Here is a 24,105-nt window from a genome sequence, read left to right on the forward strand (position 1 = left end):
TACCAGGTACGGTCGCAATTGAATGAAAAATGCAGAGAAATATACATGACAAAGGCAAGGCATTCAGAACAAATTCACATGCGGTTACAAAGAAGAAGCATTCAACAAACGAACGGACATGCGTTAATGACGCAAGGATTATTGAGCATCGATGACAAAACCATGCACGGTCGTTTAGAGAGAGAGAGAGCAAATTCATTAGACAAAGAGCATTTTGAGGGAGGCATACAGCCGGGGGAGATAGGTTGAGAGCAGAATCGATTTCACACAAGCAGGCCAAAAAGTAATGAGGGAAAGAAACAAAAAAAAGGCCGAAAGTTAGAACACGGAATGAAGACAGTTTGGAATATATAAAATCATATTTCAGAAATGTTTCCTGGAACACGATAAAATGCTGTTAAACAGAAGTCTCTAGTCACAAACTTGTACAGATGACTAAACCACAATAATGGCATTCCTGTGATATCCAAATAGATTCCATGCTTCAGGCATTGTTCAACTTTGACAGATAACAAATTGGATGCACTACAACAAATACAGATGAAAAATTCCATTCCTAATTATACAAGACAATATTGAAGCTATTGTTTAATCAAGTGTTCTGGAAATGTCCATTATATCAAAAACCTTTCTTTTCAAGACAATGATGCATTTGGCTTCAAAGTGGGCATTATGTCCATGGCAATGTGCCTCTCATGAATTGCAAACCAATTCACAAGCATATCTCTTCGAATAGTTTAGAAATAAATGAAAAACAGATTTGTAGACATGCTATTTCATGCCATTTCACCATTCAATATACTTCAAGATAAATCAATGACCATGGCAAATACATGTATCTTGTAGAGAGTAAGAAGTTGATTAAGATAAATCCTAAATCAAACTTTAGTCTGATATCAATAGTATATGTAACACTTGTTATGCCCCCCCCCCCCCCCACATAACATGAGTCTAACCCTGAAGTTGGAAGTCCTAGAATTCACAATAAAACTAACATCTTTAAAAAATTCAATTAAAATTAACTGAATTACGTCCCCCCCCCCCCCCCCCCCCCCCCCCCCACACCACCACCACCACCACCACATACACGTTACACGTTCATGCCTATACTTGCCTCTAAATAGTTATCTAGTCCTAGACATGTGAACTCATATTGGAGATGTGCTCTGAAGTTCATGTTCTCTACCGAATGCACAACTATGTTGATGAACTGCATACAGGCCACCTGGGAGAGAGAGAGGATGAAAAATATCAAAAGAAAATGAGAAAATAAGACAAGACTAGAAGCTCAAATGGAAACGTTAATGGGAGAAAAGAATATTGTAATAAAATATGAACAAATTACACTGTATGAGTCTGAAGTTGCAAACATTTTGTGGTAGATTCCATAACCTGGCCTAAACCAGTTAATGATCCACAAGATTATATGAAGGGAGTTCAGTGTTACATCTTGACACTTTCTATAGTACTAAATTTGATTTTGAAATGTAAGCTACATGTATCAATACCAATTTCAGTATATTTTCTTGGAACTCAATTTTACCAATAAGATTAAGAATGACAGAAAGACATAGGTAGGTGGAGAAAAGAGGAAAAGGAGAAGGCAGAGAGGGACGGAAGGCACAGATGGAGTAAGATAAAGAGAGGAGGGAAAATGGAGAAGAGATACAGAGAGATAGACATTCAGAGACAGTGATGGTGCAGGAGAGAGAGAGAGAGAGAGAGAGAGAGAGAGAGAGAGAGAGAGAGAGACAGACAGACAGACATACAGACAGACAGAGGGGGGGGGGTAGAGACAGGGAGAGACAGATGGGAGGGAAGAGAGAAACAGTCAGAGAAAAGAATGATACAGGAGAGAGAAAGAGAGAGATAGAAAGAGAGAGAGAAAAAGGAGAGAGAAAAAGAAAGGGAGAGAGAGTGAGAGAAAGAGAGTGAGAGAAATAGAAAGAGAGAGAGAGAGAGAGAGAGAGAGAGGGAGAGAGAATCACAGGAAGGTTATATACTTACCATGAAGTCTATACTAGCTTCTTCATATCTTGTGAAGTACTCAAACATCTTCTGAAACCTACACGCCTCTACACATACCTAAAAATATAAACAAAATTACAAAATTAAAGATTAAGTAGGGATGAAGAAGAAGGCTAAAAATAGAGAAGGAAGAATTAAGGGAGAGAGAGACTGATGGATAAGTACAAACTGATATTGTCTTTAGAAGTGTTTCTCCTCAAAGTTTTTTATTCTACATATATATTTACATTTATTGGGGAACCATTTCTTAATTTCTCTGCATTGACATTACCAATACCCAGTAACTGTTACTGATGACAATTACATGTCTACTACATTTCAGAAATATCTACATGCTTCATTACAAAGCAAAGAATACTTTACTAATAAAACTTTTCCTTCCTCTAGTCTGGGGTATTAAATGAAAGTGTCACTACGTTTATTACATCAGCCACTTACAAATCTATCCCTCACCTCAATAATAATAATACATGCATTAACAAGATAAGATGTATATCTTTCATAAAATTGGTTTGAGGTACATTTATGTGAAGAGTCAAACTTCATTTCACTTTCATACACCACTATCCATAGCTAATAATAATAATAATCTGCTTTTATATAGCGCTTAATATATCAATGATGTCTCTCAGCGCTTTACAGATAAAGATTGCCACACATTAGAATACTTGCCAATTTGAAGTTGTCAAATGCACTAAGGATGATTTCATGTCCTCCTTTGACGAGACACACAGCTGCTAACAACTCTAACACTAAGGCTTTGGTTCTGAAAAAAGAAACAAAAACAAAAAACAAAAATAGTAACAAGAAAATACAGTAATGGAAACCTGACTGATTTTGTTCTTTCTAAATATTGGCGGATAAATACATATGATATGAAAGTTTTGCTATGATAATCTACATCAACTGACCATGTGCATTTTGTTGTAAATTAATAACAATTTTGTTACTGTGAAACAGACATCATATCATTGACACTCCTTGCATATTTTAAGCTACAAAAGCATCATGCCATCAAAGTACATTACATGAGCATGTACAGGTGTATGACGAGAAGTGACAGAAGTTAAAGAAAATAATTCAAATAAAATTAGGTGCCCTACACTATGCATACAGGAGTGTGGATGTTTAATTTATGACCAAATGCAGTGTGGAGAATTTCCCATCACTAAATTGCTGCACCTTGCTGGGTAGTTCCCACCAAATCAAACACCTTCACATGTGTCTAAATATAACCAGAGTTAAACCATTAGACGTCTTTCTTAACCCCAGGTCAAGAGCAAATAAAATCAACCTCTCCTCTTCGCTCATCACCTGTTTTTGCTGTCTATTACCTAATTTGATTTTATCACCATCTTGGCTTGTTAGGTGAGTAGACAGAAATCTGTGACATTCTCTACTCTAAGATCTCTCTCTATCTCTTCCTTTCAATTCTACATTGTACACATGGCAGTGATGACAGTACTTTCCCTTCTTCAGGAGGGAGATCTTCAATTTATTGGAGGAGTTTACAAGAGGTTAATAGAGTAGCAAGCACAGGTGAAACTAAGTTCAATATACACACAAACATATGAGGTAGCAAAGTCAAGGAGATAAATTGATAATCTTTGTTTATTGCATTTCATTTTAACAGTTTTCTATTTCTAAAAAATCTGTTTCATGATATTGATTGTGAAATTTCAATAGGAGTGATAAATAAAGGAAAGGTTGAAGCATTAAAACTTTTCTCTGCTTTTGTTCACCTGTTTATAGGTACTTGCATGCTCTGGGCATTTTCTCATCTTTCTATGCTCACTTCTCAAGACATTCTCTACCAAACTAAATGGCAGATACATGTACGTACATGAACGGTGTATCCTTTTTTTTGTAATATAAGATATTCAGTGCAAATTTGGTCTGAATGTGTGAAACACATATACACAGTTAACAAATGAATTATTCATACCCAATATATTTTGTGTAAATTCAATTTTTTTGTGTTTTTAGCAACTCAAGAATGAAAGATGAATTGGCTGAACTAGAGTCTTTGTTGAATACTTTCAGATGTCAGCTTTGATATGGCACATTATCAAGAAACACATAGTGGGACAAATCAATTTTCCACATATTTACAAAATTACAAAACTTGGTAAGGGGTATGAATAACTTAGCTGTTAACTGTATGTATATAGAAAATATATATAAATATATATTCAGTCATAACAAACTTAGCTACGAGTAATTTTAAAAAGAAAAAAAGAAAAATGAAATAAATATGTTGTAATATGACTTACCTGGGTGATTTGTGGTTGAGACTAAGGGCTATTGCATTGATACATTCTTTGTGATTAATAACAAGGTTGAAACCATACTGAAAGAGAGAAACAAAACAGAGGGAGAGAGAGAAAAAAGAGAATATATCAGGTTAGTAAATCTATACTTGAAATGTGTCCATTTTACTACATAAAATACATCAATACAGTAATCTAAGTGTACTTCCACAACAGGAGAGAAAAAAAATGTCCTTTGTGATTAATAACAAGGTTGAAACCATACTGAAAGAGAGGAACAAACTAGATGGAATTCGACTGCGCGCAGTCGAAAATGATGCCTCCGTCATAGAGCAATTTTACAAACCGAAACGGAAGAAATTTTTCAAATTCAAGTTCAATTGTAATCCATTAACATGTTCTCAGAATATCGTGATTACAAGCAATTTCTCATAAACATATATGACCCTTTGATCTTTGTCCTCATGACCCTAAAATCTACTCAGTTCATTGGCTCTGCAAGATTTCCTGAGTTAAATAGTAATCCATCTGTCAGTTCTAATGAGAATGCGTCCACAAGCTATTTTTGCATACATAATGAGCCCATGACCTTTGATCTTATGAACCATTCATTGGCTCTGCAAGATACATAAATGATCTAAGTTTGGCAGGAATCCATCAATCTGTTCTAATGATAATACGATCACAAGCTACTTTTGCATACATAATGAGCCGCATGACCTTGACCTTTACCTCATGACCCCAAAATCTAATCAGTTCATCAGCTCTGCAAGTAACATACATGACCAAAGTTTGGCAGGAATCCATCAATCGGTTGTTCAGATAACGCGATCACGAGCTGTTTTTGCATACATAATGTGCGCTGTGACCTTTGACCTCGTGACCCCAAAATCTAATCAGTTCATTGGCTTTGCAAGATACATACATGACCAAAGTTTGGCAGGAATCCATCAATCGGTTCTTCAGATAACGCGATCACAAGCTGTTTTTGCATACATAATGAGCCCTGTGACCTTTGACCTTTGACCTTGTGACCCCAAATTCTAATCAGTTCATCAGCTCTGCAAGATACATACATGACCAAAGTTTGGCAGGAATCCATCAATCGGTTGTTCAGATAACGCGATCACAAGCTGTTTTTGCATACATAATGAGCCCTGTGACCTTTGACCTTTGACCTACGTGCTCCAAAATGTATTCAGATTGTTTTCCTATAGTGATACACACTATCACTAAGTTTGAAGTTTAAATCTCCAGTGGTTCTTGAGATATCATGAAAACAATCTCAATGTATGGAATTTCATAAGTTGACCTCTGTGACCCTTGACCTTTGACATACGTGCTCCAAAATCTAATCAGATCGTCTTCCTATGGTGATACATACTATCCTTAAGTTTTAAGTTTAAATCTCAAATGGTTCTTGAGATATCGCGCTAACAAACTCAATACAAGGAATTTCATAAGTTGACCTCTGTGACCTGTGACCTTTGACCTACGTACTCCAAAATCTAATCAGATCGTCTTCCTATGGTGATAAATACTATTCCCGAGTCTTAAGTTTAAATCTTAAATGGTTCTTGAGATATTGTGATAACGGTCAAACGGGACGGACGGACGGACGTACGGACGGACGGACGGACGTACGGACGGACGTACGGACGTACGGACGGACAACCCGAAAACATGATGCCTCCGGCACCACCTTCGGTGGCGGAGGCATAAAAATAGAGAGAGAGAGAGGGAGAAATAAGATAAGTTATTAGGTTAGTAAATCTCTACTTGAAATGTGTATATATGTCACATTCTCAATAAACATAAATCAGGACAAATCAACTTTTCACATTAAACAAAATTAAAATCTTGGTAAGTGTATGAATAACTTTTTAACTGAAGCTACAAGTAGCTTAAGAAAATAAAATAAAAGATAGAACAAAAAGAGAGAGGGAGACATTCGGTAAGATAATTTATAAGGTTAGTCAATTTCTACTTGAAATGGTTTCTTTTTTACTACATCAAATACATCAATGCAGTAATTCCGCTCTACCAAAACAGACGAGAAAGAAAGAAATAAAGAGATAGAGAGTGAGAGTGAAAGAGAGAGGAATGGCACCCATACAAAATAAATTCACTGAGTGACTAGAAACAGGATGTGTGGTTAGAGTGGAAATGTGATAGGGAACTTCAGATATACGGATAAGAGAAACATTAAGAGATAGAATGATAGGAGCAGGGATAGAGACAGAAAGGGGAGAGGAATAGTGGGAGAGGAAGAGTGGCAGAGAGAAAGAGAGAGAGAGAGAGAGAGAGAGGGGGGAGAGAGAGGAGGAGAAACATTGAGAAACAAAGATAAAGATACAGACATACATAAAGAGACATCACTATTCCCCCCCCCCCCCCCAATTAACAAAACAAAACAAAACATTATTTCAGACCCTGAACTACACTGGAAACTGAACTTGGAGACAAAGATATCCATAAAGAAAATAAAGGATCCATCTCTACCAACTTTCTCTTTTCTCTTCCTACTGTAACATTAAGATAACCACAAGCAAAAGGAAAGGAAAGAAAGTAAAACAATTCATCTCCATTTAAATCCTTGTTTCTTAATCCTGTCGCAAGCTTTCTGTGAGATTCTGGCAATCAGCTTAAAATATCAGGCAATATGTTACCTACATAACACCATCACTGACTCCATAGCCAATTACTAGCCCACTTCTACCATGCTATAAAGCATGTATGATACCACTTTGTCCAATTATATCATTACAGGATTTTCCCTATTCTTAAGAGCTAACCCTTTTTTACCAATTGCTTTATAATGAAATAATGGAATTTTCCTTTCATTTCTCCCACAGGCAAGCTTCAGAATGTAAAGCCATCTGTCATTTTTCACACTTTTATTCTTATTGGTAACCATGAAGCTAGCTCCATTTTGTGACTGAGAGACACTAATTTTAGTGGGGGCGAAAACTTGGCAAAATACTGACATGGCATAATTGGATTAAATTGATGCAAATTTCATAACTCCTGAGGTTTATGGAATAGTGCACGTGCTGTGCTCATGTATAAAAATGCAAATATCCTAAATTTATCTGGAAAAACAGCAGATTTACATGTGTTTTTCACAAGTTCTTCAGCGATTTATCATCATACCATCTGTGCAAAAATTGATTGCACACACTGAATTGCCTCAACTTTTTGGGCAAGGTTTTGTAGACTTGTTTATATGTTCAAAACAACCTGCCTTGAGCATGACAAACAATCTGCATTAGTCTAAATTGGTTTCTTTGAAAACTAAATTCTTTTACCAGACCTCAAAATTAGCTTTAAAAGAAAACAAAAATGATGATGATCAGAATAAATATCTTTTTTCTATTCCATACAAAGTTTTTCCAAAAAATTGATTAGAGACAAGGCTATCAGTCCATGAAAAGCAGTCTTAATTAACAGGTGGTTTATATGATTAAAATATGATTAACAAATATTTTTAATGGTGATCCTTCACCTCCTACAAAAATAAATTCTGTGACTTAACAATGATTATTAATTTTCTCATTAAAATCCCATCAATATCATTTAAATTTGGAAACAAACAATACCTATGGCTCCTCATCATTTCTTGACTTTTCCAGATTTTTCTTTGCCACACAAACCCTATATAACTAATCATTGAAAAGTGGTCTTTATAGACAGGTTGTTACTGAAGCACATGTACTTGTGTGTTCCACTGTGATAATTCCAAGCAGAATTGCTGTAATAAGATTTTGACGCTTGAGAAACAAGTGGTCTTTATATAAAAGTGGTCTTTCTGTAGAGGTGGACTCTTGCTGCCGTTAGAAATACTTACTTGGAAGTTCATGATTGCTCTGCAGCACATAATACAGACGTGGACGTCATCTCTAGTGATCGCTAGATGAGACTGCATCGAAAACTTCTTCCCGTGCCTCGACCCTCGGACGCTCAGCGCACTCCTCTGCTTTGGCGGGAGCGTCTCTAGATGTTCTTCGTGCCTGAGGGGAATGAAATAGAGACCGGGTTTGGCATTTAGACGATTACTGGGAATAAGATCAGATAACTCTGGCTAATTTAGTGGATGAACGCAAAGACACATAGCGTTTATTGGCTGGATTGGTCTGTTTGTGTCATGCTCATGTTACATATAACCATATCAAATCTACTTGGTGCAGATGCCAATCAGCGCAAGTATCTCGCAAACAGTACTGCAGCTGATAAGAAGAAAAATAACAAGCAATACTATTCCCAATCCTCTCACTCTTAACATTACGATTGCTTTCTTCGCCTCTCTGCACAGTTGCTCGTTTGCCACACTTGCAATTATGCACAAAATATTAGGCACCAATACTGATGGAACGATTGCTTTGTTTAACAATCTACATATAACAACTCCCTCTTGTATGGGCCTTGATTCTGGCCAAGAATAGAAATTTACAGGGAATACTTTTTTTTTCTTCGAGATGCCTGATGTCTCCTATCCATGTTGAGGCCCTGTTCATCACCCATACAACATATGAAAATGCCAGAGCCTAAAAAGTGGCATATCTTAAAGCCCCACTGTACTTATTGTAGCTACTTGCTCCCTCTTTATAGAAAACAATGCCTAATCGGTGACCATTGGTCTCCCATGATCCTCTTTTTATTATGTTAATTGAAAGCCGAGTTGATGAGAAAGCCACCTGTCAGTGACCATCCTGGATGGTCTAATCCCTCCTTGCCAAACTAGTACAGATGGTCTTTAAGAAGGATTGCGGTTACTTACGTCATGGTTTTGTTGAGCCATTGCAGGTACTCCACCAGGACATCTAACCCAAGGTTCTCCTCATTTAGGAACTCCCTCACCCACCTGCACAAGAAAAACAAGAACAAATCATCAATATTAGAGAGAAGTGTCATCTTTATAAGTTAATACGAATCATGAATTTAATCTGTTCTCAATCAATGATAATAATAACAATATTTATAAAGCGCAACATATCCACCTGTAGAGATGCTGAAAGCGCATACAAATAATTGATATTAATATTCAACATACTTAAGATTAAAGAAATATTAAATGTTAACTTGCATTAGATCACACAACTTCATGGTGCCAAGGTACATGTGTTCCATAGTATCAAACATTGGGGAGTGTGTAGCGGGATATTGTTATCCAGACTCAAAAGATCTTGGTTTCATGAAGAACCGGGAAAATATGCTCTGCCTTGAAGGCTACCAAAAAGTGCACAAAATACCTGCTTGAATGTCATTTCATACCTGACATAGAGTACAGGTATTGAATTGGATTAAATTGATTTATTGTCCATACAAATGGAAATTCGTTGCTCACTGGTACAGGTGTGTTACAAACAATGTACATAATGTACACATACAATTAATATCTATATTCATAGTTATACGAGTTAGTGAATAAACATGGATTCCACAGTCGAACCATACTGGCCAGACGTGGTTGTGTCCAAAAGTATTAACAAACAAGTAGATTGCAGCCATTCCAGCGAGGGGAAATCATCAATTATCTCTTCCATTTCAGCTTTCAACAGGATGATATTTGTTTTTCAAGTCTCTTGACAGTGGAGAATGACGCACACAACTCGATTGTATCACACAAAAACTTGCTATTTTGGTCCACTTTTATGTCGCCCAGCTTTTGGGAGGTTCTGTTGTGGTGTATGGCAAGCTAGACTTGGATACCAGGTGTTTTGAGCACTGATTGGTATTGAGGTATTCATTTACGTTTTGTTTCATTGCCTTGAATGAGTAGAAGATAAAGACAAAGATACTGGGCTGCTTCTGAAGTGAGTCTACAATCTTCCTAACTGAATGAGGCAAGCAATGATGACACATCGATCAGATATAGCCCTCTCTCTTCAAATTCAACCTCTACATGTATCTCTCCCACCTCTCTCTCTCTCTTTCTCTCACTCTCTGTCTCTCTGTCTGTCTCTCTCTCTCTGACACACATACACACACAAACACTTTCCTCCAATATCAAAGCAAAATGAAAGAAGCCTGTCAAATATTAACACCTGGATACAAAGTCTAGGCTTGAACACTTTCACAGAATCATTCAATTCGGGCCACACTAAAGAAGTACATGTAACAGACTGGTCAACCAAGTCTAACTGCCATCTGTCAGCCGACTGATAAGCGGTTTTTAATTTGCGGCATACGTGGTGCGCCAAGCGGCCAGTGTTTTCATAGACACTTCCTCGCAAATTTCAGCTCAATTAATATCAGGTGATGAGGTCACATGTTGGTGTTACGAGAATGAGGTCTGCGTAATAGCCGGCCCATTAAGGACACTTAAGGTCCCGCAGACTTAGCAACCAAGCGTGAATACTGGGCTAACAGGCACTTAAGGTGTACAACAAAAGTCACACAATACATGTAGTTCAGTGGAGGGGGGGGGGGGGGGGAGCAAAAAGGATAGGTAAAGGAGTAAACTTTATTTTTCTTCCATCGAATACGGGAGGGAGAATACGGGAGGGAGAATTTTATCCACAACAAGTGTGTAATACAGTACTTAAACATTCATAAGAGAAGGTAACGAACTATGCTTAACTTAATGGCTATCATATAAAGACCAGAAGGTCCAATCCCTTTGAAAATCGAGTAGTCTTCACAAATTGGTAAAATCTTTGAACAAGAGGAAAACAACTTTTACAGAATAATCAAAGCAATGACAATAAATTAAAAAAACATGTTTGCTGAAGATTGGAGACCCTGAAATACTGAGATAAACTCGTTCCATTTCCACTTCTAAAGATAAACAACCACTTGCCTTCTAGATGAACCCAGGCAAGGAAGGAAAGACGGTCGATTTGTAGACAATTATAGGAAATAAAGATTGACAATTTGCAATAAAATTCTCTCACCAAGCTCCTATTTTAAAAAGTCTGTTAAAAACAAAAACAAAAAACCCAACAGATGCATTTATGATTAATTGAGACAGGTCAGGATTAGGTTGAAGGACAGGACAAATATTCCAGTCACAATAAAATAACCGGTTTGATTGGTGAAATGTCAGACAATTTCAGGCAATAAAATGAAGGATTCCCAACTTCACAATCAGTGTCAGCTCCTATTAGAATGAAAGAACTTCACTAAATCATTCATGCAAAAGTTCTGAGTGATCAAAACTTTAGCATTTTAGCAGCTCAATGAATGTGTTACAAAAATGTGTACCATATTAAAAATAAAGTTTCTCGGATGACTATTGAAGCAGAAATCAGTGGGAGAAATATTTGAGCAATTCAAATTACGAAAGGGAGTATTCAATGAATTCCATCATCTATCAGATGAGTAGAAAGAAAATAAATATAGAGTACATTCGTTGCTTTTAGAATTATTCCACTTCCTTGCGCCGTCCATCACTAAGTGCTGTTTCTATGAGCTTGAAATAAATATACATGCATGCCTGTGGTTTTCTTTCATGTTTCCTCTTTCTAAATAAAACAGAAGTCTTTTGGCTATAATCATCAGCATGGGATAATGCTATCTTCACATTAATGTGTTAATAAACCTAGCATTAGCCGAGAAATGCTAGCGTTTATGTGCATGATAGAATCGCTAAATAATGCCCATGATTTTGATGCTGGTACATTCATAACGATTATTCTGCTCCTAGTATTAAGCACTCTTGGGGGTTTATGAAAGGTTTATTTGATACCGGGTAAGTGGTTTTTCCCCACAACATTATGTTGCATTCTGGAGAATGCTTTTAAATTTATCTCTGCATGAGTTCTCAGAAAGTACAGACAACTTTTTAACAAAGATATCGATCATTTAAAAAAAAAAAAGAATTCCACATATTTTTATCCTGTTGTTGAAGCCATGAAGGTACACTGTACAAGCAATTTTAAAGATTTTTGGATGAAATCTGTTACTCCTAAAAGCTTTACAACCAAAGATACAAATTGTTATGAACCAAAAGAATACACGATGTTTCAACTTTTATTGAAACTTGAAAGAGCACTTAGAGCACATATAAGCAATTAGAAGACATATGAGGAGCCGAACAAAGAGCTTTAACATGGGTATCATCATTACAGCATTAGTTTCTTTATGTTGCAAAGAATAATCGTTCACAGAAAACAGTCATGCTTTCCGTTTTGAAACTTATTTTTCGTTTGTGTTGTATTTGTGACACACCCATGCATCATCATCACTTGAGTCCTTTCCTTTAGTCAAGATTTTCTTCAAAGGTTTCAATCGCAAAAAAACTACTTAGATGTATCTATCAGCACACACACATGAATATTTCACTTTCTATGCAAGTATAAACACATACTGCTTCCGTGGCATAGTCGGTTAACTTGAATCTAAAAGCCATACGGCTCTCAAACAACAAATTTGCATACAAGTCCTTTATCTCCATTTACCTGATTTACATTACGGATTTGATACAAGAGAATAAACCGTTGAAGGCATAGTCATTCAAAATCAAAATAACTGGTGCCCCTGTATCATAAATTTTGTAAAAAATCATGAGACAGCATAATATTTCACTTAGATACACATGCATGCACTTAATTTCAAGTTCACTATTTCTACTTCATCCTCTTCCTAGACAAGCAATTTAACAAGCCGGTCGCTAATCGGCTAATTGCAGCAAACTACATCCCAACACCCCTGCCTCTCTAAACCCACAGTCTGGAAACATCATGATCGTTTAATTCCTCCTTCCCAGCTCCGTAATTTGGCTGGGGATTGGTTGCTCTGGTCTCTGTGGGTCCTTGCATAAACCTGACCTTGCACCAGAACATGACAAGGCAGTTCCTGGTCACCTCTCACCTTTTGGAAAAGGACACAGCACTTTTTTCCCTTCTTTTTTGTGAGTGCAAGACAGATACCATGATAAACATTTCAATGTCATTGTCTTCAACAACTGGAATCAGAATTTCGGACTGTGGTAAAATAGTCCCCCAAAACACAGAATGACCTATTTAGTATTTTACAAAATTTCAAAATGAAATCAAAGTAAGAAAAAATAGTGTCTTTTTGTTTTAGTGTCCTACAGGAATGTTCCTTTACTTAATTTACTGTTGATGTCATAAATGTTAACCAATTGACTACAGACTTCTTTCATTTCAAGTATACACCCTTCCAGCTGTCTAGATAGCAAAGCAACCTGTTCCAATCCATCTTACGCCCTTGTTAGGTGGAAGAAAGGCAGTAGAGTCATCTAACGCCCTTCTAACACTCCCACAAGGCCATGTAATCCATTGGGTCATGAACCTGCCCCTAGTCCAGACTAATTATGCTCCTATGGATGAGGACTGGGGCAGCAAGATCCTGTTATTGCACTCTACCAAGGGCAAGTAGAAGTCACTTATTTTCAGAAACATTTTCTGATTTAGGCTCCCAGATATTCATTTTCCTGCTTGCTTGTATCATGCTTTGCTTCAATAAATAATATTATGTCATTATTCACTTTCAAGTTTCAGTTCAATCATTCACATAAAAAATAGGCCTCACACCTAATCATACAACGATGATGGGTAGGTTTGGAAACTAATATAAAGGTTTTGTTGTTGTTGAAAGGCTTGATATTCTGATAAAATGGGACAAACTATGGGAGTGAATTTGGAGGACTGAAACTGACAGTAATTGCAAACACACATCTTTGTTATCGCTGCACAATATACTATGGAAAGTTGGAAACATTATTCTCAAACACCACAGAATCTAGTTCAGATTGGGCTCAAAATAGCTGTGAAAATTTTGTTACAATTGGAAAAATGTCTGCTTTTCTTCTCTGTGTTTTCTTTTCCTCAGGCCCCCTTGCACCTGCACAATATAGGCCAACTCTTCCAACCCCTCCTCCAAAACAGGAGGGAAAATAAAAGGGGAAAGGGGTAAAAGCCGCGGAATCAACACTTGGCCTAGGTGAAGCTGTGAACAAAATGCCAGTCAAAATATAAATGCTCCATAACAAAGCAAAAGCACACATTCCTCTGTCATATAATAATAATAATAATTGTCACATTTGTATAGCTCTTCACAATACGTTTCTAAGCGCTTAAAATTGTAATTATTACTACCATGGTCCTTGGATTCAATTGCTAATCTACATGCTCCACTCCCTGAGGAATCTTTGTTGAGAGCCAGAAAGGATTTAATTTGTTTATCCTTTAATCAGTTAATAACCTTCTGGCTCTCATCGAGCATGGGAGAACACACTACCTGTACATTTTAAGAAACAAATCAAACTTCCAACTTCGTACGTTGCATTCATCTATATCTGGAAATTATATTCTTGTATTTTTGATATTCTTGTCCTACAGGTGACATTTTGAAAGCCCCCCCCCCCCCCCCTCATCTTGCAAGGTAGTTGAAGCAGATTATCACCACCTTGTACAAGTTGTCATTATATTGCCAACAATTCTTTCTTTTTTTGTCACATGTTCAGTGATTCAGCAGCTTGGCATTCAGTCAGAGTCAATGCCCAGACAGAACTGTCAAATAGCTCAGCAGTTTTTGACCACAGGATTGAAATCTTTTCTGTCATTATTTCAGACACAAAGTAAAATCAGTTTGGCATGACCATTCCTGTCAAATGATTCAAATGATTTTTCTCTACTAAGTATGGCACTTTAGATCCTTTCTTCCATTCATTTAAACATGGAAAGTAACACAATTTGCTGTTAGCCTTGATCAGTTCTGTCCAGATTAGGATTTTTTTTAATGGCACTTGAAATCCTTTCTTCTATTCTTTCAATCACTGAAAGCGATACAATTATTACAGTTTGCCTTAAGCGCCTTGCGCTGTCCAAAATCTGTATTATCTTTTACTGTGACAATTGGAATATTTTAATTGAATCTTTTACAGAGAGAGAGAGAGAGAGAGAGATAGCAACGCAATTCTTTGAAAGCTCCCTGGTCAAGGAAACACTGTCACTTTGCTGTCAGTTGATTAATCATTTAATCATGTCATACACTTCAATAGTAGGCCAGTAGCAACTATTGACAAACACTTAATTTGAAATGCTGATCTACAAATCTTCTCCTTTGTATCTGAATAATTAGTAAACAATCAAAAGACCTCTGTTCATTAGTCGGTTCTTAATTGCATTTAAATTGTGGATATTGGGATTTTATTCCACAATGAAAGAAATACCTGTAATGTAGCATATAGCCATATACATGAAATGTATACAAAATGCATTTAAAATATTGAATGCATCTCAGAATTGAGGGTATTGACACAAGAAAACAGGATATTTAATACATACTAAAAATATTTTGTATTTTGGAGTGGAATGAGGAGACCCTTTCAAGCATTTGGAGGCTTGATTTTGCGATAGAATATATCAGAATAACTAGAATTCACAAAAATGTCACACAGCAAAAGAAAAGATTCATCCATTTAACTATAACACACCCCCTCCCTCCCCCTACCCCTCCCTCCCCCCCCCCCCCCCTCTCTCTCTCTTCTTCCACAGGTACATTTTGAACTTTAAAATTCATCTAAAAAGGTAAACCTTCACGTCATTCACCAAGCCCATTGTGCAATATATGTAGTTTCAATGACTGTGGCTTGAAATGACTAATGGCATTATAGCTTTTGACAAGTAAACCTATTCATTACAGCCAACAAAAGAAGACTTAATTTCAAATTCCAATCATAATTCCATTCGTCAAAGGAACTAATCCATAGAAATGTTGACCAAGTAGTTCATTGAAAATGTTGACTTTAGGTTCATTATCCGGGCTATTTTATCCCACACAAAAATATATTTCAATTTAGAATGCTATTGTTTGATTGGGTGAATCTTCAAAGTTCCACATGATGTATATTGACATCCTACCATACAAAGAGAGAATGTCATTCACCTAAAGCCTCGGTCACAAATGCCATTACGAACTGCTACGAATGCCGTACAAATGATTTTCAGACAATGGAAATTCGGGAAGACAATGGAAAAACGGAGATTTGTACGAAATTATTGTTCGTACAAACCTTTGTGACTGTAGCATAACGGTCCATAAATGTATAAAAAATATATTATCAGCTGATCACAAAAAAGCTGAATGTCGTATCAATAGCAGTATAATGGCCTTCTTGCGGGCAGCCGGAAATATGAGTACACACCGCTTTAGCTCTCGGCAGATAATACTTCCACTACATCACTTTAAACCCCACAGTGATAAAAATATTAATAAAATAATGATCAAATAAAAATAATCAAATAGCAAGGTATATTTCTCTACTATCCTTGACTGTAATATTTTTAAGTCTCTGGTATGCAGCCATTCTTAATTTCTTATTCCATTTCTTACATTTTCTTTATTCTTGTTTCGACACAATGGAGATCATTATCATAAACTTTTTGTAAGACTATACTTCCCTTGACCCCATTCCCTAACAATGCTGTAGTGGTTTTATTTAGATAGATTTTGATCGCTTGTGGATGAGTTTCCTGGTGAAATCTCTCCATCAACAATTCTAAATTTATTGGAGGATAAGGCTTTTTCTATTTCATCAGATATACATATAAGCCAGTTGACTCAATGAATCTTTTATCATGGGAAAAATATTTCTAAAAGTTTGTACAAATATGTCCAAAAGACTCAAATGCATTGTAGTTTATTTCTCTTACAACGGTTTGAACAATTCTTTTAACATGCATGTTTTTCTTCTCACAAGATTAAATCTCTGAAAAATTGTATTAGTGTGTTCATTACCTCTGGGGGACATTTTGAGACGCTTTGTTACTGCATTGACTAAGTGTGCTATGAAATGAAAAAAACATATTCGTTTCTAGACAAGAAGTCATTGAATACTGTTAAATTTTTGTCAAATATTTTGACAACATATCCCTTTTTAACACCCTTTCTTTGACACATACAAACTATGCCCCGAATCCTGATCATGACTGTACCAACCAACACCATGCAAACTTCTGTCAAGTTATTTTTAATCACACCTTAAACGTTCGAAAGGAAACAACAAGCTTAGTGTTTGTAGGTGTGTGTCTGTCTGTCTGTCTACCTGGATACCTCTCAAACCACCACATGACCAGGGTTGGGAGAAAAAGGTGATGAGGGACACGTCTAACAATCTTGCTCTTACTCACTCTGACAAGCATCTGTCAAAGGCACAAACAACTTCTAGTTCTAGCAGTCAGCTACATGGTTGGGTAGTGTAAACAGGAAAATTTTGAAACAAAAACTACATTTTTTCTGCTAGGTTCTTGTTCTGTTGTTTGTTTGCTTGCTCACTATAGCTCTCAGTCATAAATATCATCTCCTTGATCAATTATAATTGATATGGGTAAAAATGGATGACATGGACTTTGAACCCTGAACTTCCAATTTGAAGAACCACTGGACCACTTGGTGTTTGCCCATAGCTTGTGCTTTACTGCCCTTAGAGTATTCAAATGATTTTATCAGTATCAGATCATAAACACTGGTTTCATAACTGTTAAAAGCAATAAGATATCACAGCACTTCACACACAAAAATATCCTCAATGATTTTTTTTTCTTCAAACTGGACAACTCATTGCTCTAAACATACAACTGTGAATAAATCACTGGTGTATTAAAAAGCATGAGAGGTGGGCTAAGACTTGAACCCATGACCTACTACACAAGTGCACAATCACACAACCACTAGACCAGTGTGCTCTATCAGGTACTTACTGGATGTTATTTGTTCTGAGTGAGATTTCCAGGTCTCGAAGATTCTGCGTTGACGTATCAAACATCTTCCTTCTCGTTCTCTGTAAGGGTAAAGAACAGTGTCCAAAAAATTGAAGTTAGCACAAAGAAAAAGTCATTTTCAGAGAATTAAGTCCTATTTAGAGAGGGTTTCCAACCAAGAAGAGATTTTTTAAAATAATAACTATAGTCTGTTGAGAGCCAGAAGGGCAGTAACACAGAGCTAATGTCTTCCGGTTCTCAAGAGAAGATTAATGTATGTAACCCGGTGAATTACAAGTTCATCTCAAAATATGAAGTTTGGCAATAAACATCACCAGGTGACATACCCCTGTAGTTGGGTTGTTGAAATTGGTTGCAATTTGTTCTCTCACTATTTCAGGCATTATGGCTGCAATTTATCATCTGTATCAAGAGCAAGAAAGGCATGGACTAATATAATTTGACAGTGAGTTTACTCCCCTGTTGCTATAAGAGATGACTTTTATTATAGGCAGTAAATTCTAGTCCCAACAAAAATTTGCAAACAAGACAAAGAGACTTCAGGGATATTGAATCACAGAGACTGTTCATCAAAGTGGCATATATTTTCCCAAGCATGTACTTTCCTTTTCATAGTCATGGAAAGTGTAAAACACATCTATTTCTTCAAGCAGAAAGCTATCTTGAACAAGCTATCTTGTTTAATCGACTGTAAATTGATAGGTTTGGTTGGAAACTCCCTTATAATAGGACATCAAACTAATGGTTTCCCAAAAAGAGCATTATGGAATGGTGAAGTTAGTTATGAATTGTAGAAGTGATGCTGCTTTTCAGGAAACCATTATAATGTTTGTATGTTAGTAAAAATTAATGAATTAATCATAAGAAAATAAAGATAAAACTATAGTAAATATGTGAGGGAAATTGTCATGAATTGGGGCACATAAAAATAAGGAGAAATCAGTTATATTCTACAGAATCAGAAACAAACAAATTTAAAGAGAAAATGAAACAAATATCAATATAATAAAGGTTAAATCATTAGGACTTGATAGTGACAATTCAACTTAAGGTACAAAGAGGGAGTTATATGTTTAGTTTGCTTCATTCGCTTCAGGTTTTACTTCATGAAAGTTTTATGGTAAGGGCTGGATTTTGGGTGTTTTTTTTTTTGGAGGGGGGGGAGGGTAGCTTGGGTTTAAGCTTGGGTTTAGGGTAAGGTTTAGGTGTACTGCTCTTGGCGGGGCTGAGGTAAGGAATTCATTATCATAGTGCATAAAATAAACGATGGGCATTATTGGAAGCATGCAGTCAAACTGAAAGGACCTCTCCTTGATCCCTTATCCTGAAAGGAAACCCAAACCCACATACAGAAATAGAAATATAAATAATTGTCAAGTTAAGGAAACATCTCCCATGACAACTTCAAACTACTTTAAATGTTGCAAAAGTGTTTTGAACTAATGTAATTGTCTGTTTCGGGGCAAAAGGGCATTAATTCATGTGATTTTTTCACAGAATTAAGTCAATTAACACTGTTCTTGCTCCAAACAGACTGTTATTATACTCTACTTGTTTCTAAGCATTTCCTGCTTATAAAAGTATCATCACTTCATAGTGTACCAATTGAAATTTCTGGTATATGTTTATTTTTTGCAAGAATGATGTGACAATTTTATTAAATAAAGACCATACAGGAATATGAATTTAGAGGATCATTAATATATACTGCTCTAACTTCTACATGAGTATCTGAGCAAGATATATGTTTACAGTGTATGTGAAAAAAATGTTCATAGTTTTAAACGGGCCTACTACCATCCACATCCCGTTATCTCCATCACATCACAGAACATTTCAACCTAACATAGTTTCACAATGTTTAACTCCCTCTTTAAAAATCACCAAATCAATACCAATGGGCTCTTCCAGACATCCCTAAATTCTAAGATGAAAGAGCACCTCATGTTGTGTACAATCTGAACCATCACTTCAAATGGCTTGAACAACGAGAGCAATACTTTGTAGACGCCTTGAGCATCTCCCGGGATGGATACATGCGCAATTTAAATGTAGCTACAGTCAAACGTGTCTACAGCGACCGTCTAAGGGAAACACAAAAGTGGTCTTTGTAGACAGGTGGTCTTTATAGACAGGTTCCTTTAGTACATGTTTCAATGAGAAACCATTTTCAAGGGAAACAAAATATGTGGTCAGTCACTAAAGCAGATTTGACTGTATTATTATATTATCATGAATGACACATTTCAGTTATCAGTGAGCAGGCCCACGAATGGGATGGAATATCATGTAGACTCATGTGTAGACGAATGTGTATTGCACCTGTACCACTTGTTGCTCTACTGTCAATGTAAACAGACCCTAGCTGAAAACCTTCTCATCAATACATGCAAATTTAAGTGCTTTCCTAGCTCCAAGGCCATCATGGATCTTCCCTTTTCAAGTCTTTTTTTTCTGCATTTACTTGTCATAGGCTGTTCGCACAAGAGGAAATTTATTTTTCGTTTGGAATGTTCATTCATGCCGTTTGCTATTTAACAATTTTTTATAGGTAGTTATAGGGCTACTTCATTCAGACTTGAAAAAAACATTATTTATCATAAAATGATTATAAATAATAATAATGGGTTCTTGTTTAGCGCTCGTGTCTGTCAGACACTCTCAGCGCTCCACCTTCTTACCCCCAGCATGGCTGCCATTATGGCGCTCTAGCATTTCAAGGAATTTTACAATTTCTAGCCATACAGGCCTAGCCAAACACTTTTTAGAAGTCTGAATGAGGAGGGGGGGGGGGGGGTTGTACGATGATATTCACTATAACCGTTACTTTCATAGAAGCTACAAATGGGCATCTCAATCATGGCAGTATGCATAATGTAAATGTATCTCAATTGTCAAATCTATGCTGCCTATCTCATCCATTACCTTTAGTTTCAACAAAGAGATACCTCTTTAGTTTCAATACCCTAGGTTATATTTATGCCCATGATCTTAGAGCACACACATTCCACTAAAAACTTACTTCCGCCCAAATAAAAGCGTCCCCAAAACAAGGTTTTCCAAAATACTGTTCACACGTTCCTAAAGCAGCTCTTGTCTCGATAAAGCCCAGTTTGGTGTTGCAGGAAAATTGAATAATTTGATGGAATAAATGCAGATTAAATCATAAGCTTATCTACAGTAGCTTACAGTTACAATTTCATTTGCTTTCTGCTAACCCATATCTTTATCCTTTGGCTGCCAATGGGATAATATCTGTTTTTGTGGGTTTTTTAATCAATTCACTTTCAGTTGATTGATATTTTAAAAAAATTATGAAACATTATATTCCCAATCCTTACTTCATTTTTAAATTACCTGTATTCTATCTGTATTGTTTAATTGGACTAAGTACGAATTTCAGCTCACAATTTGCTCAACTGCATGATCTTAAACATTTCTATCTCAAGCTTGTGTACTCCAGTATCATATACATGTAACTTCTGCACTTCTTTAGATACCCATTTTTGATAACATTCTTTTCACCAAACAGGAAGGCGAACATGACTTTTACATGAAAAATGATATTCCAAAACAAGAAACTATCCTGCTTTAGGCTCCAGAGGTCTCGGTCCTCTTATTCCCAAAGGAGTCTGGGAAGACAGGAAATAACAGTTAGTCTCCATACGACAGGCTGTTACATGTAGTTCATCATCTATAATATCATGTTCCTTAATGTCAGCAGTGATCCGTGACAACATGTACAGGAAAAAGCCTGTTTATGAGACTACAAAGGAAAACTTAGTCTCTGAATGACAGGCTCATAGTTCATCATCCCAATTTCAGAATTTACTAACATCTCTAATGGGCTGTGACAAAACACAGAGGAAAACTCTGTTACAGCAGACTGCATACATTAAATTAGACTTCACCTTACAGGCAAATAGTTCATTACCTGACCAAAATAAACCCAGAATTCAGATACAGTTTTTGATGTTACGTGAGCAAACTTCTGGAAACAAGTCTGTACAATGGGAAATGGATGGTTTGACAATTTGACAGGGCTCTTTCGATTGGACTGTTATGGCCAATTTACTCCTCGTATTTCACCAGGGGTTTCTGAATTTAACAACAAAAAAGCCCCCCCCCCCCCCCCCCCCTCACAAAGGCCTTGCTTGTCTCATTATAGTAACCTAAATAAACATTAGCAAATGATGCTTGTACATGAGTCTAATGGGGAATTACAACCGGAAGTCTTGAAGTATGTCACAATTTCTGCCCTGATTTGCACAGAATTCAGAGTTTCTTCTGCAATATTGAAAAGTGAAACGTTGAGTGGAAAATAATATATACCGGTAACTAATGAGAGTCACCCCGTAGGCCCATATAAATATCTTGAATCTCTTTTGTCCCATGCACAACATCATGAACAAATTGATTCTGATGATGTACAATTTATTACTCAGCCCCCCCCCCCCCCCCCCCCCACATGTTTTCCCACCAGGTCAATATGAACCTGAAGATGCTTGGTATTTAGCTGGTTTATTTAACTTTGTTTTGCATGTGTGTATGAGGGTGGGGTGGGTAATCTATAAATAAGTTCATTGGCTCAACAAACATCAGGTGCAATATTTGGTTTATGCCCTCTTTTGCTAAAATGAACACATTCTGTTGTTGTTGTTATGTTTTGCTATCATCTTTGTTTGTGTTTTGCTTTAGTTTAATATCTTTAAAAGGGAGGAATTAGCCTGTTCTAATATTTTGTTGAATGTCGATGTAATTTGAAAAGAAATCAAATGTTTTGAGATGAATCAAATCATTTCTATAATCAAACGGAGACCTGAATGATTTCCTATGCATAAGGGCCCTACAAAGTTAAGAGAATCATATGATATCAGCCAATTAAAGTAATCACTGAGATGGTTTACAGTGACAACCAATGATTGATGTTAATACCTTAAGTGAACCAGTAGGTAGGCAGGCTTGCTTGACCAACCAATCAGTATACCAATATATTTATTGCTTCCATCTACAAACGTACGGCCCCCATGAGACCTGAAATTAATACTGCTTTCATTCTTAATGGACATCACTACAATTTGGCCCTCTAAATAGATTTCCCTCACTATATATCCCCATGTATGTGATACCTCATTTATGCAATCAAAGAAATCATTTTCCTCTAATGTTTTTTTTTTCTTCTTTTGATACCAAATATTTTCTCTGGTATTCAGTGAACCTCATCAGATAAATAAATTGTTATCACGGAACAGTTGTAATGTCACATATTAAGATATGCAGGACTATATATGTCACAGTCATGTTTAGGTGCAGTGTTGATAGTAAAATTGATAGTTTATTGCTAATACGTGACGATTTGTGAAACCCGGTAAATAGCATCTTATTTTTAATGAATAAATGTACTGGAAAATAAACTGAAGGTTAATCATCTTGTGAAATTATTAAATGAAATGATTGATCCTCCATTGAGAAAGTTATAATGCACAAAGTTTTTCTTTAAAATCGTAGCTCTAAAGGTGATTGAAATAGAGAGGTGTTTAATACTTTGTGAATATTGAGTACCAGTACTGAAGTGGATACTGAATATCAATCAAATAAGTGATTATGGGTAAAAATATTGAGGTGTTTGGGTACCAAAGTGAATATTGTGAAATATAATAGTGAAAACAATGAAAATATTGAAGAAAATAATGAGAAATTAAAAAGTGACTTGAGACGGAAGGATTAGACACACTTTAAGATGAAACTGGTTAATTTCGATTTAACAATAAGTGGATAACTGGATATAAATGGGGGTAAATAAAATATACAATGACCAAATTGTTGGGTGAACTTAAATAAAATCATGAAAAATTACTCTGAAAAGTGATGTGACAAACACATATTAGTTAAAAACATTATTGAATATGATGAACTGAATCGTGGCTGTCATTATAGTATTAAACATGTAAAACACAAGAAAACAATATTATATACAATACAACAAAGAAATGGGGAACCGACACCATGAATGGAGGAAAGAATACCGAAATATTCTAGGTATGAAAATCAATAAAACTGAAACCTGAAGACCTTTTCCATGATTCACAGATGCAGAAAATCCACCGAGATGGAGGGAA

General features: G+C 36.2%; 1 protein-coding gene across 1 annotated transcript in view; it reads right to left on the reverse strand.

The window, feature by feature from the left end:
- LOC577797 (formin-like protein 2) overlaps positions 1-24,105 on the reverse strand; it is a 61,955-nt gene that overhangs the window by 20,250 nt on the left and 17,600 nt on the right. Inside the window, exons 5-11 of the mRNA XM_030990740.1 lie at positions 17,966-18,045; positions 9,076-9,159; positions 8,146-8,308; positions 4,302-4,378; positions 2,701-2,794; positions 2,008-2,085; positions 1,115-1,225 (exon numbers count right to left, since the gene is read on the reverse strand). Of these exons, the coding sequence (XP_030846600.1) occupies positions 1,115-1,225; positions 2,008-2,085; positions 2,701-2,794; positions 4,302-4,378; positions 8,146-8,308; positions 9,076-9,159; positions 17,966-18,045 (687 nt within the window). The remainder of the gene's footprint in view (positions 1-1,114; positions 1,226-2,007; positions 2,086-2,700; positions 2,795-4,301; positions 4,379-8,145; positions 8,309-9,075; positions 9,160-17,965; positions 18,046-24,105) is intronic.

Source organism: Strongylocentrotus purpuratus, unplaced genomic scaffold, assembly GCF_000002235.5.
Source record: "Strongylocentrotus purpuratus isolate Spur 01 unplaced genomic scaffold, Spur_5.0 spur5_scaffold_19, whole genome shotgun sequence".
Classification (NCBI taxonomy): Eukaryota; Metazoa; Echinodermata; class Echinoidea; order Camarodonta; family Strongylocentrotidae; genus Strongylocentrotus; species Strongylocentrotus purpuratus.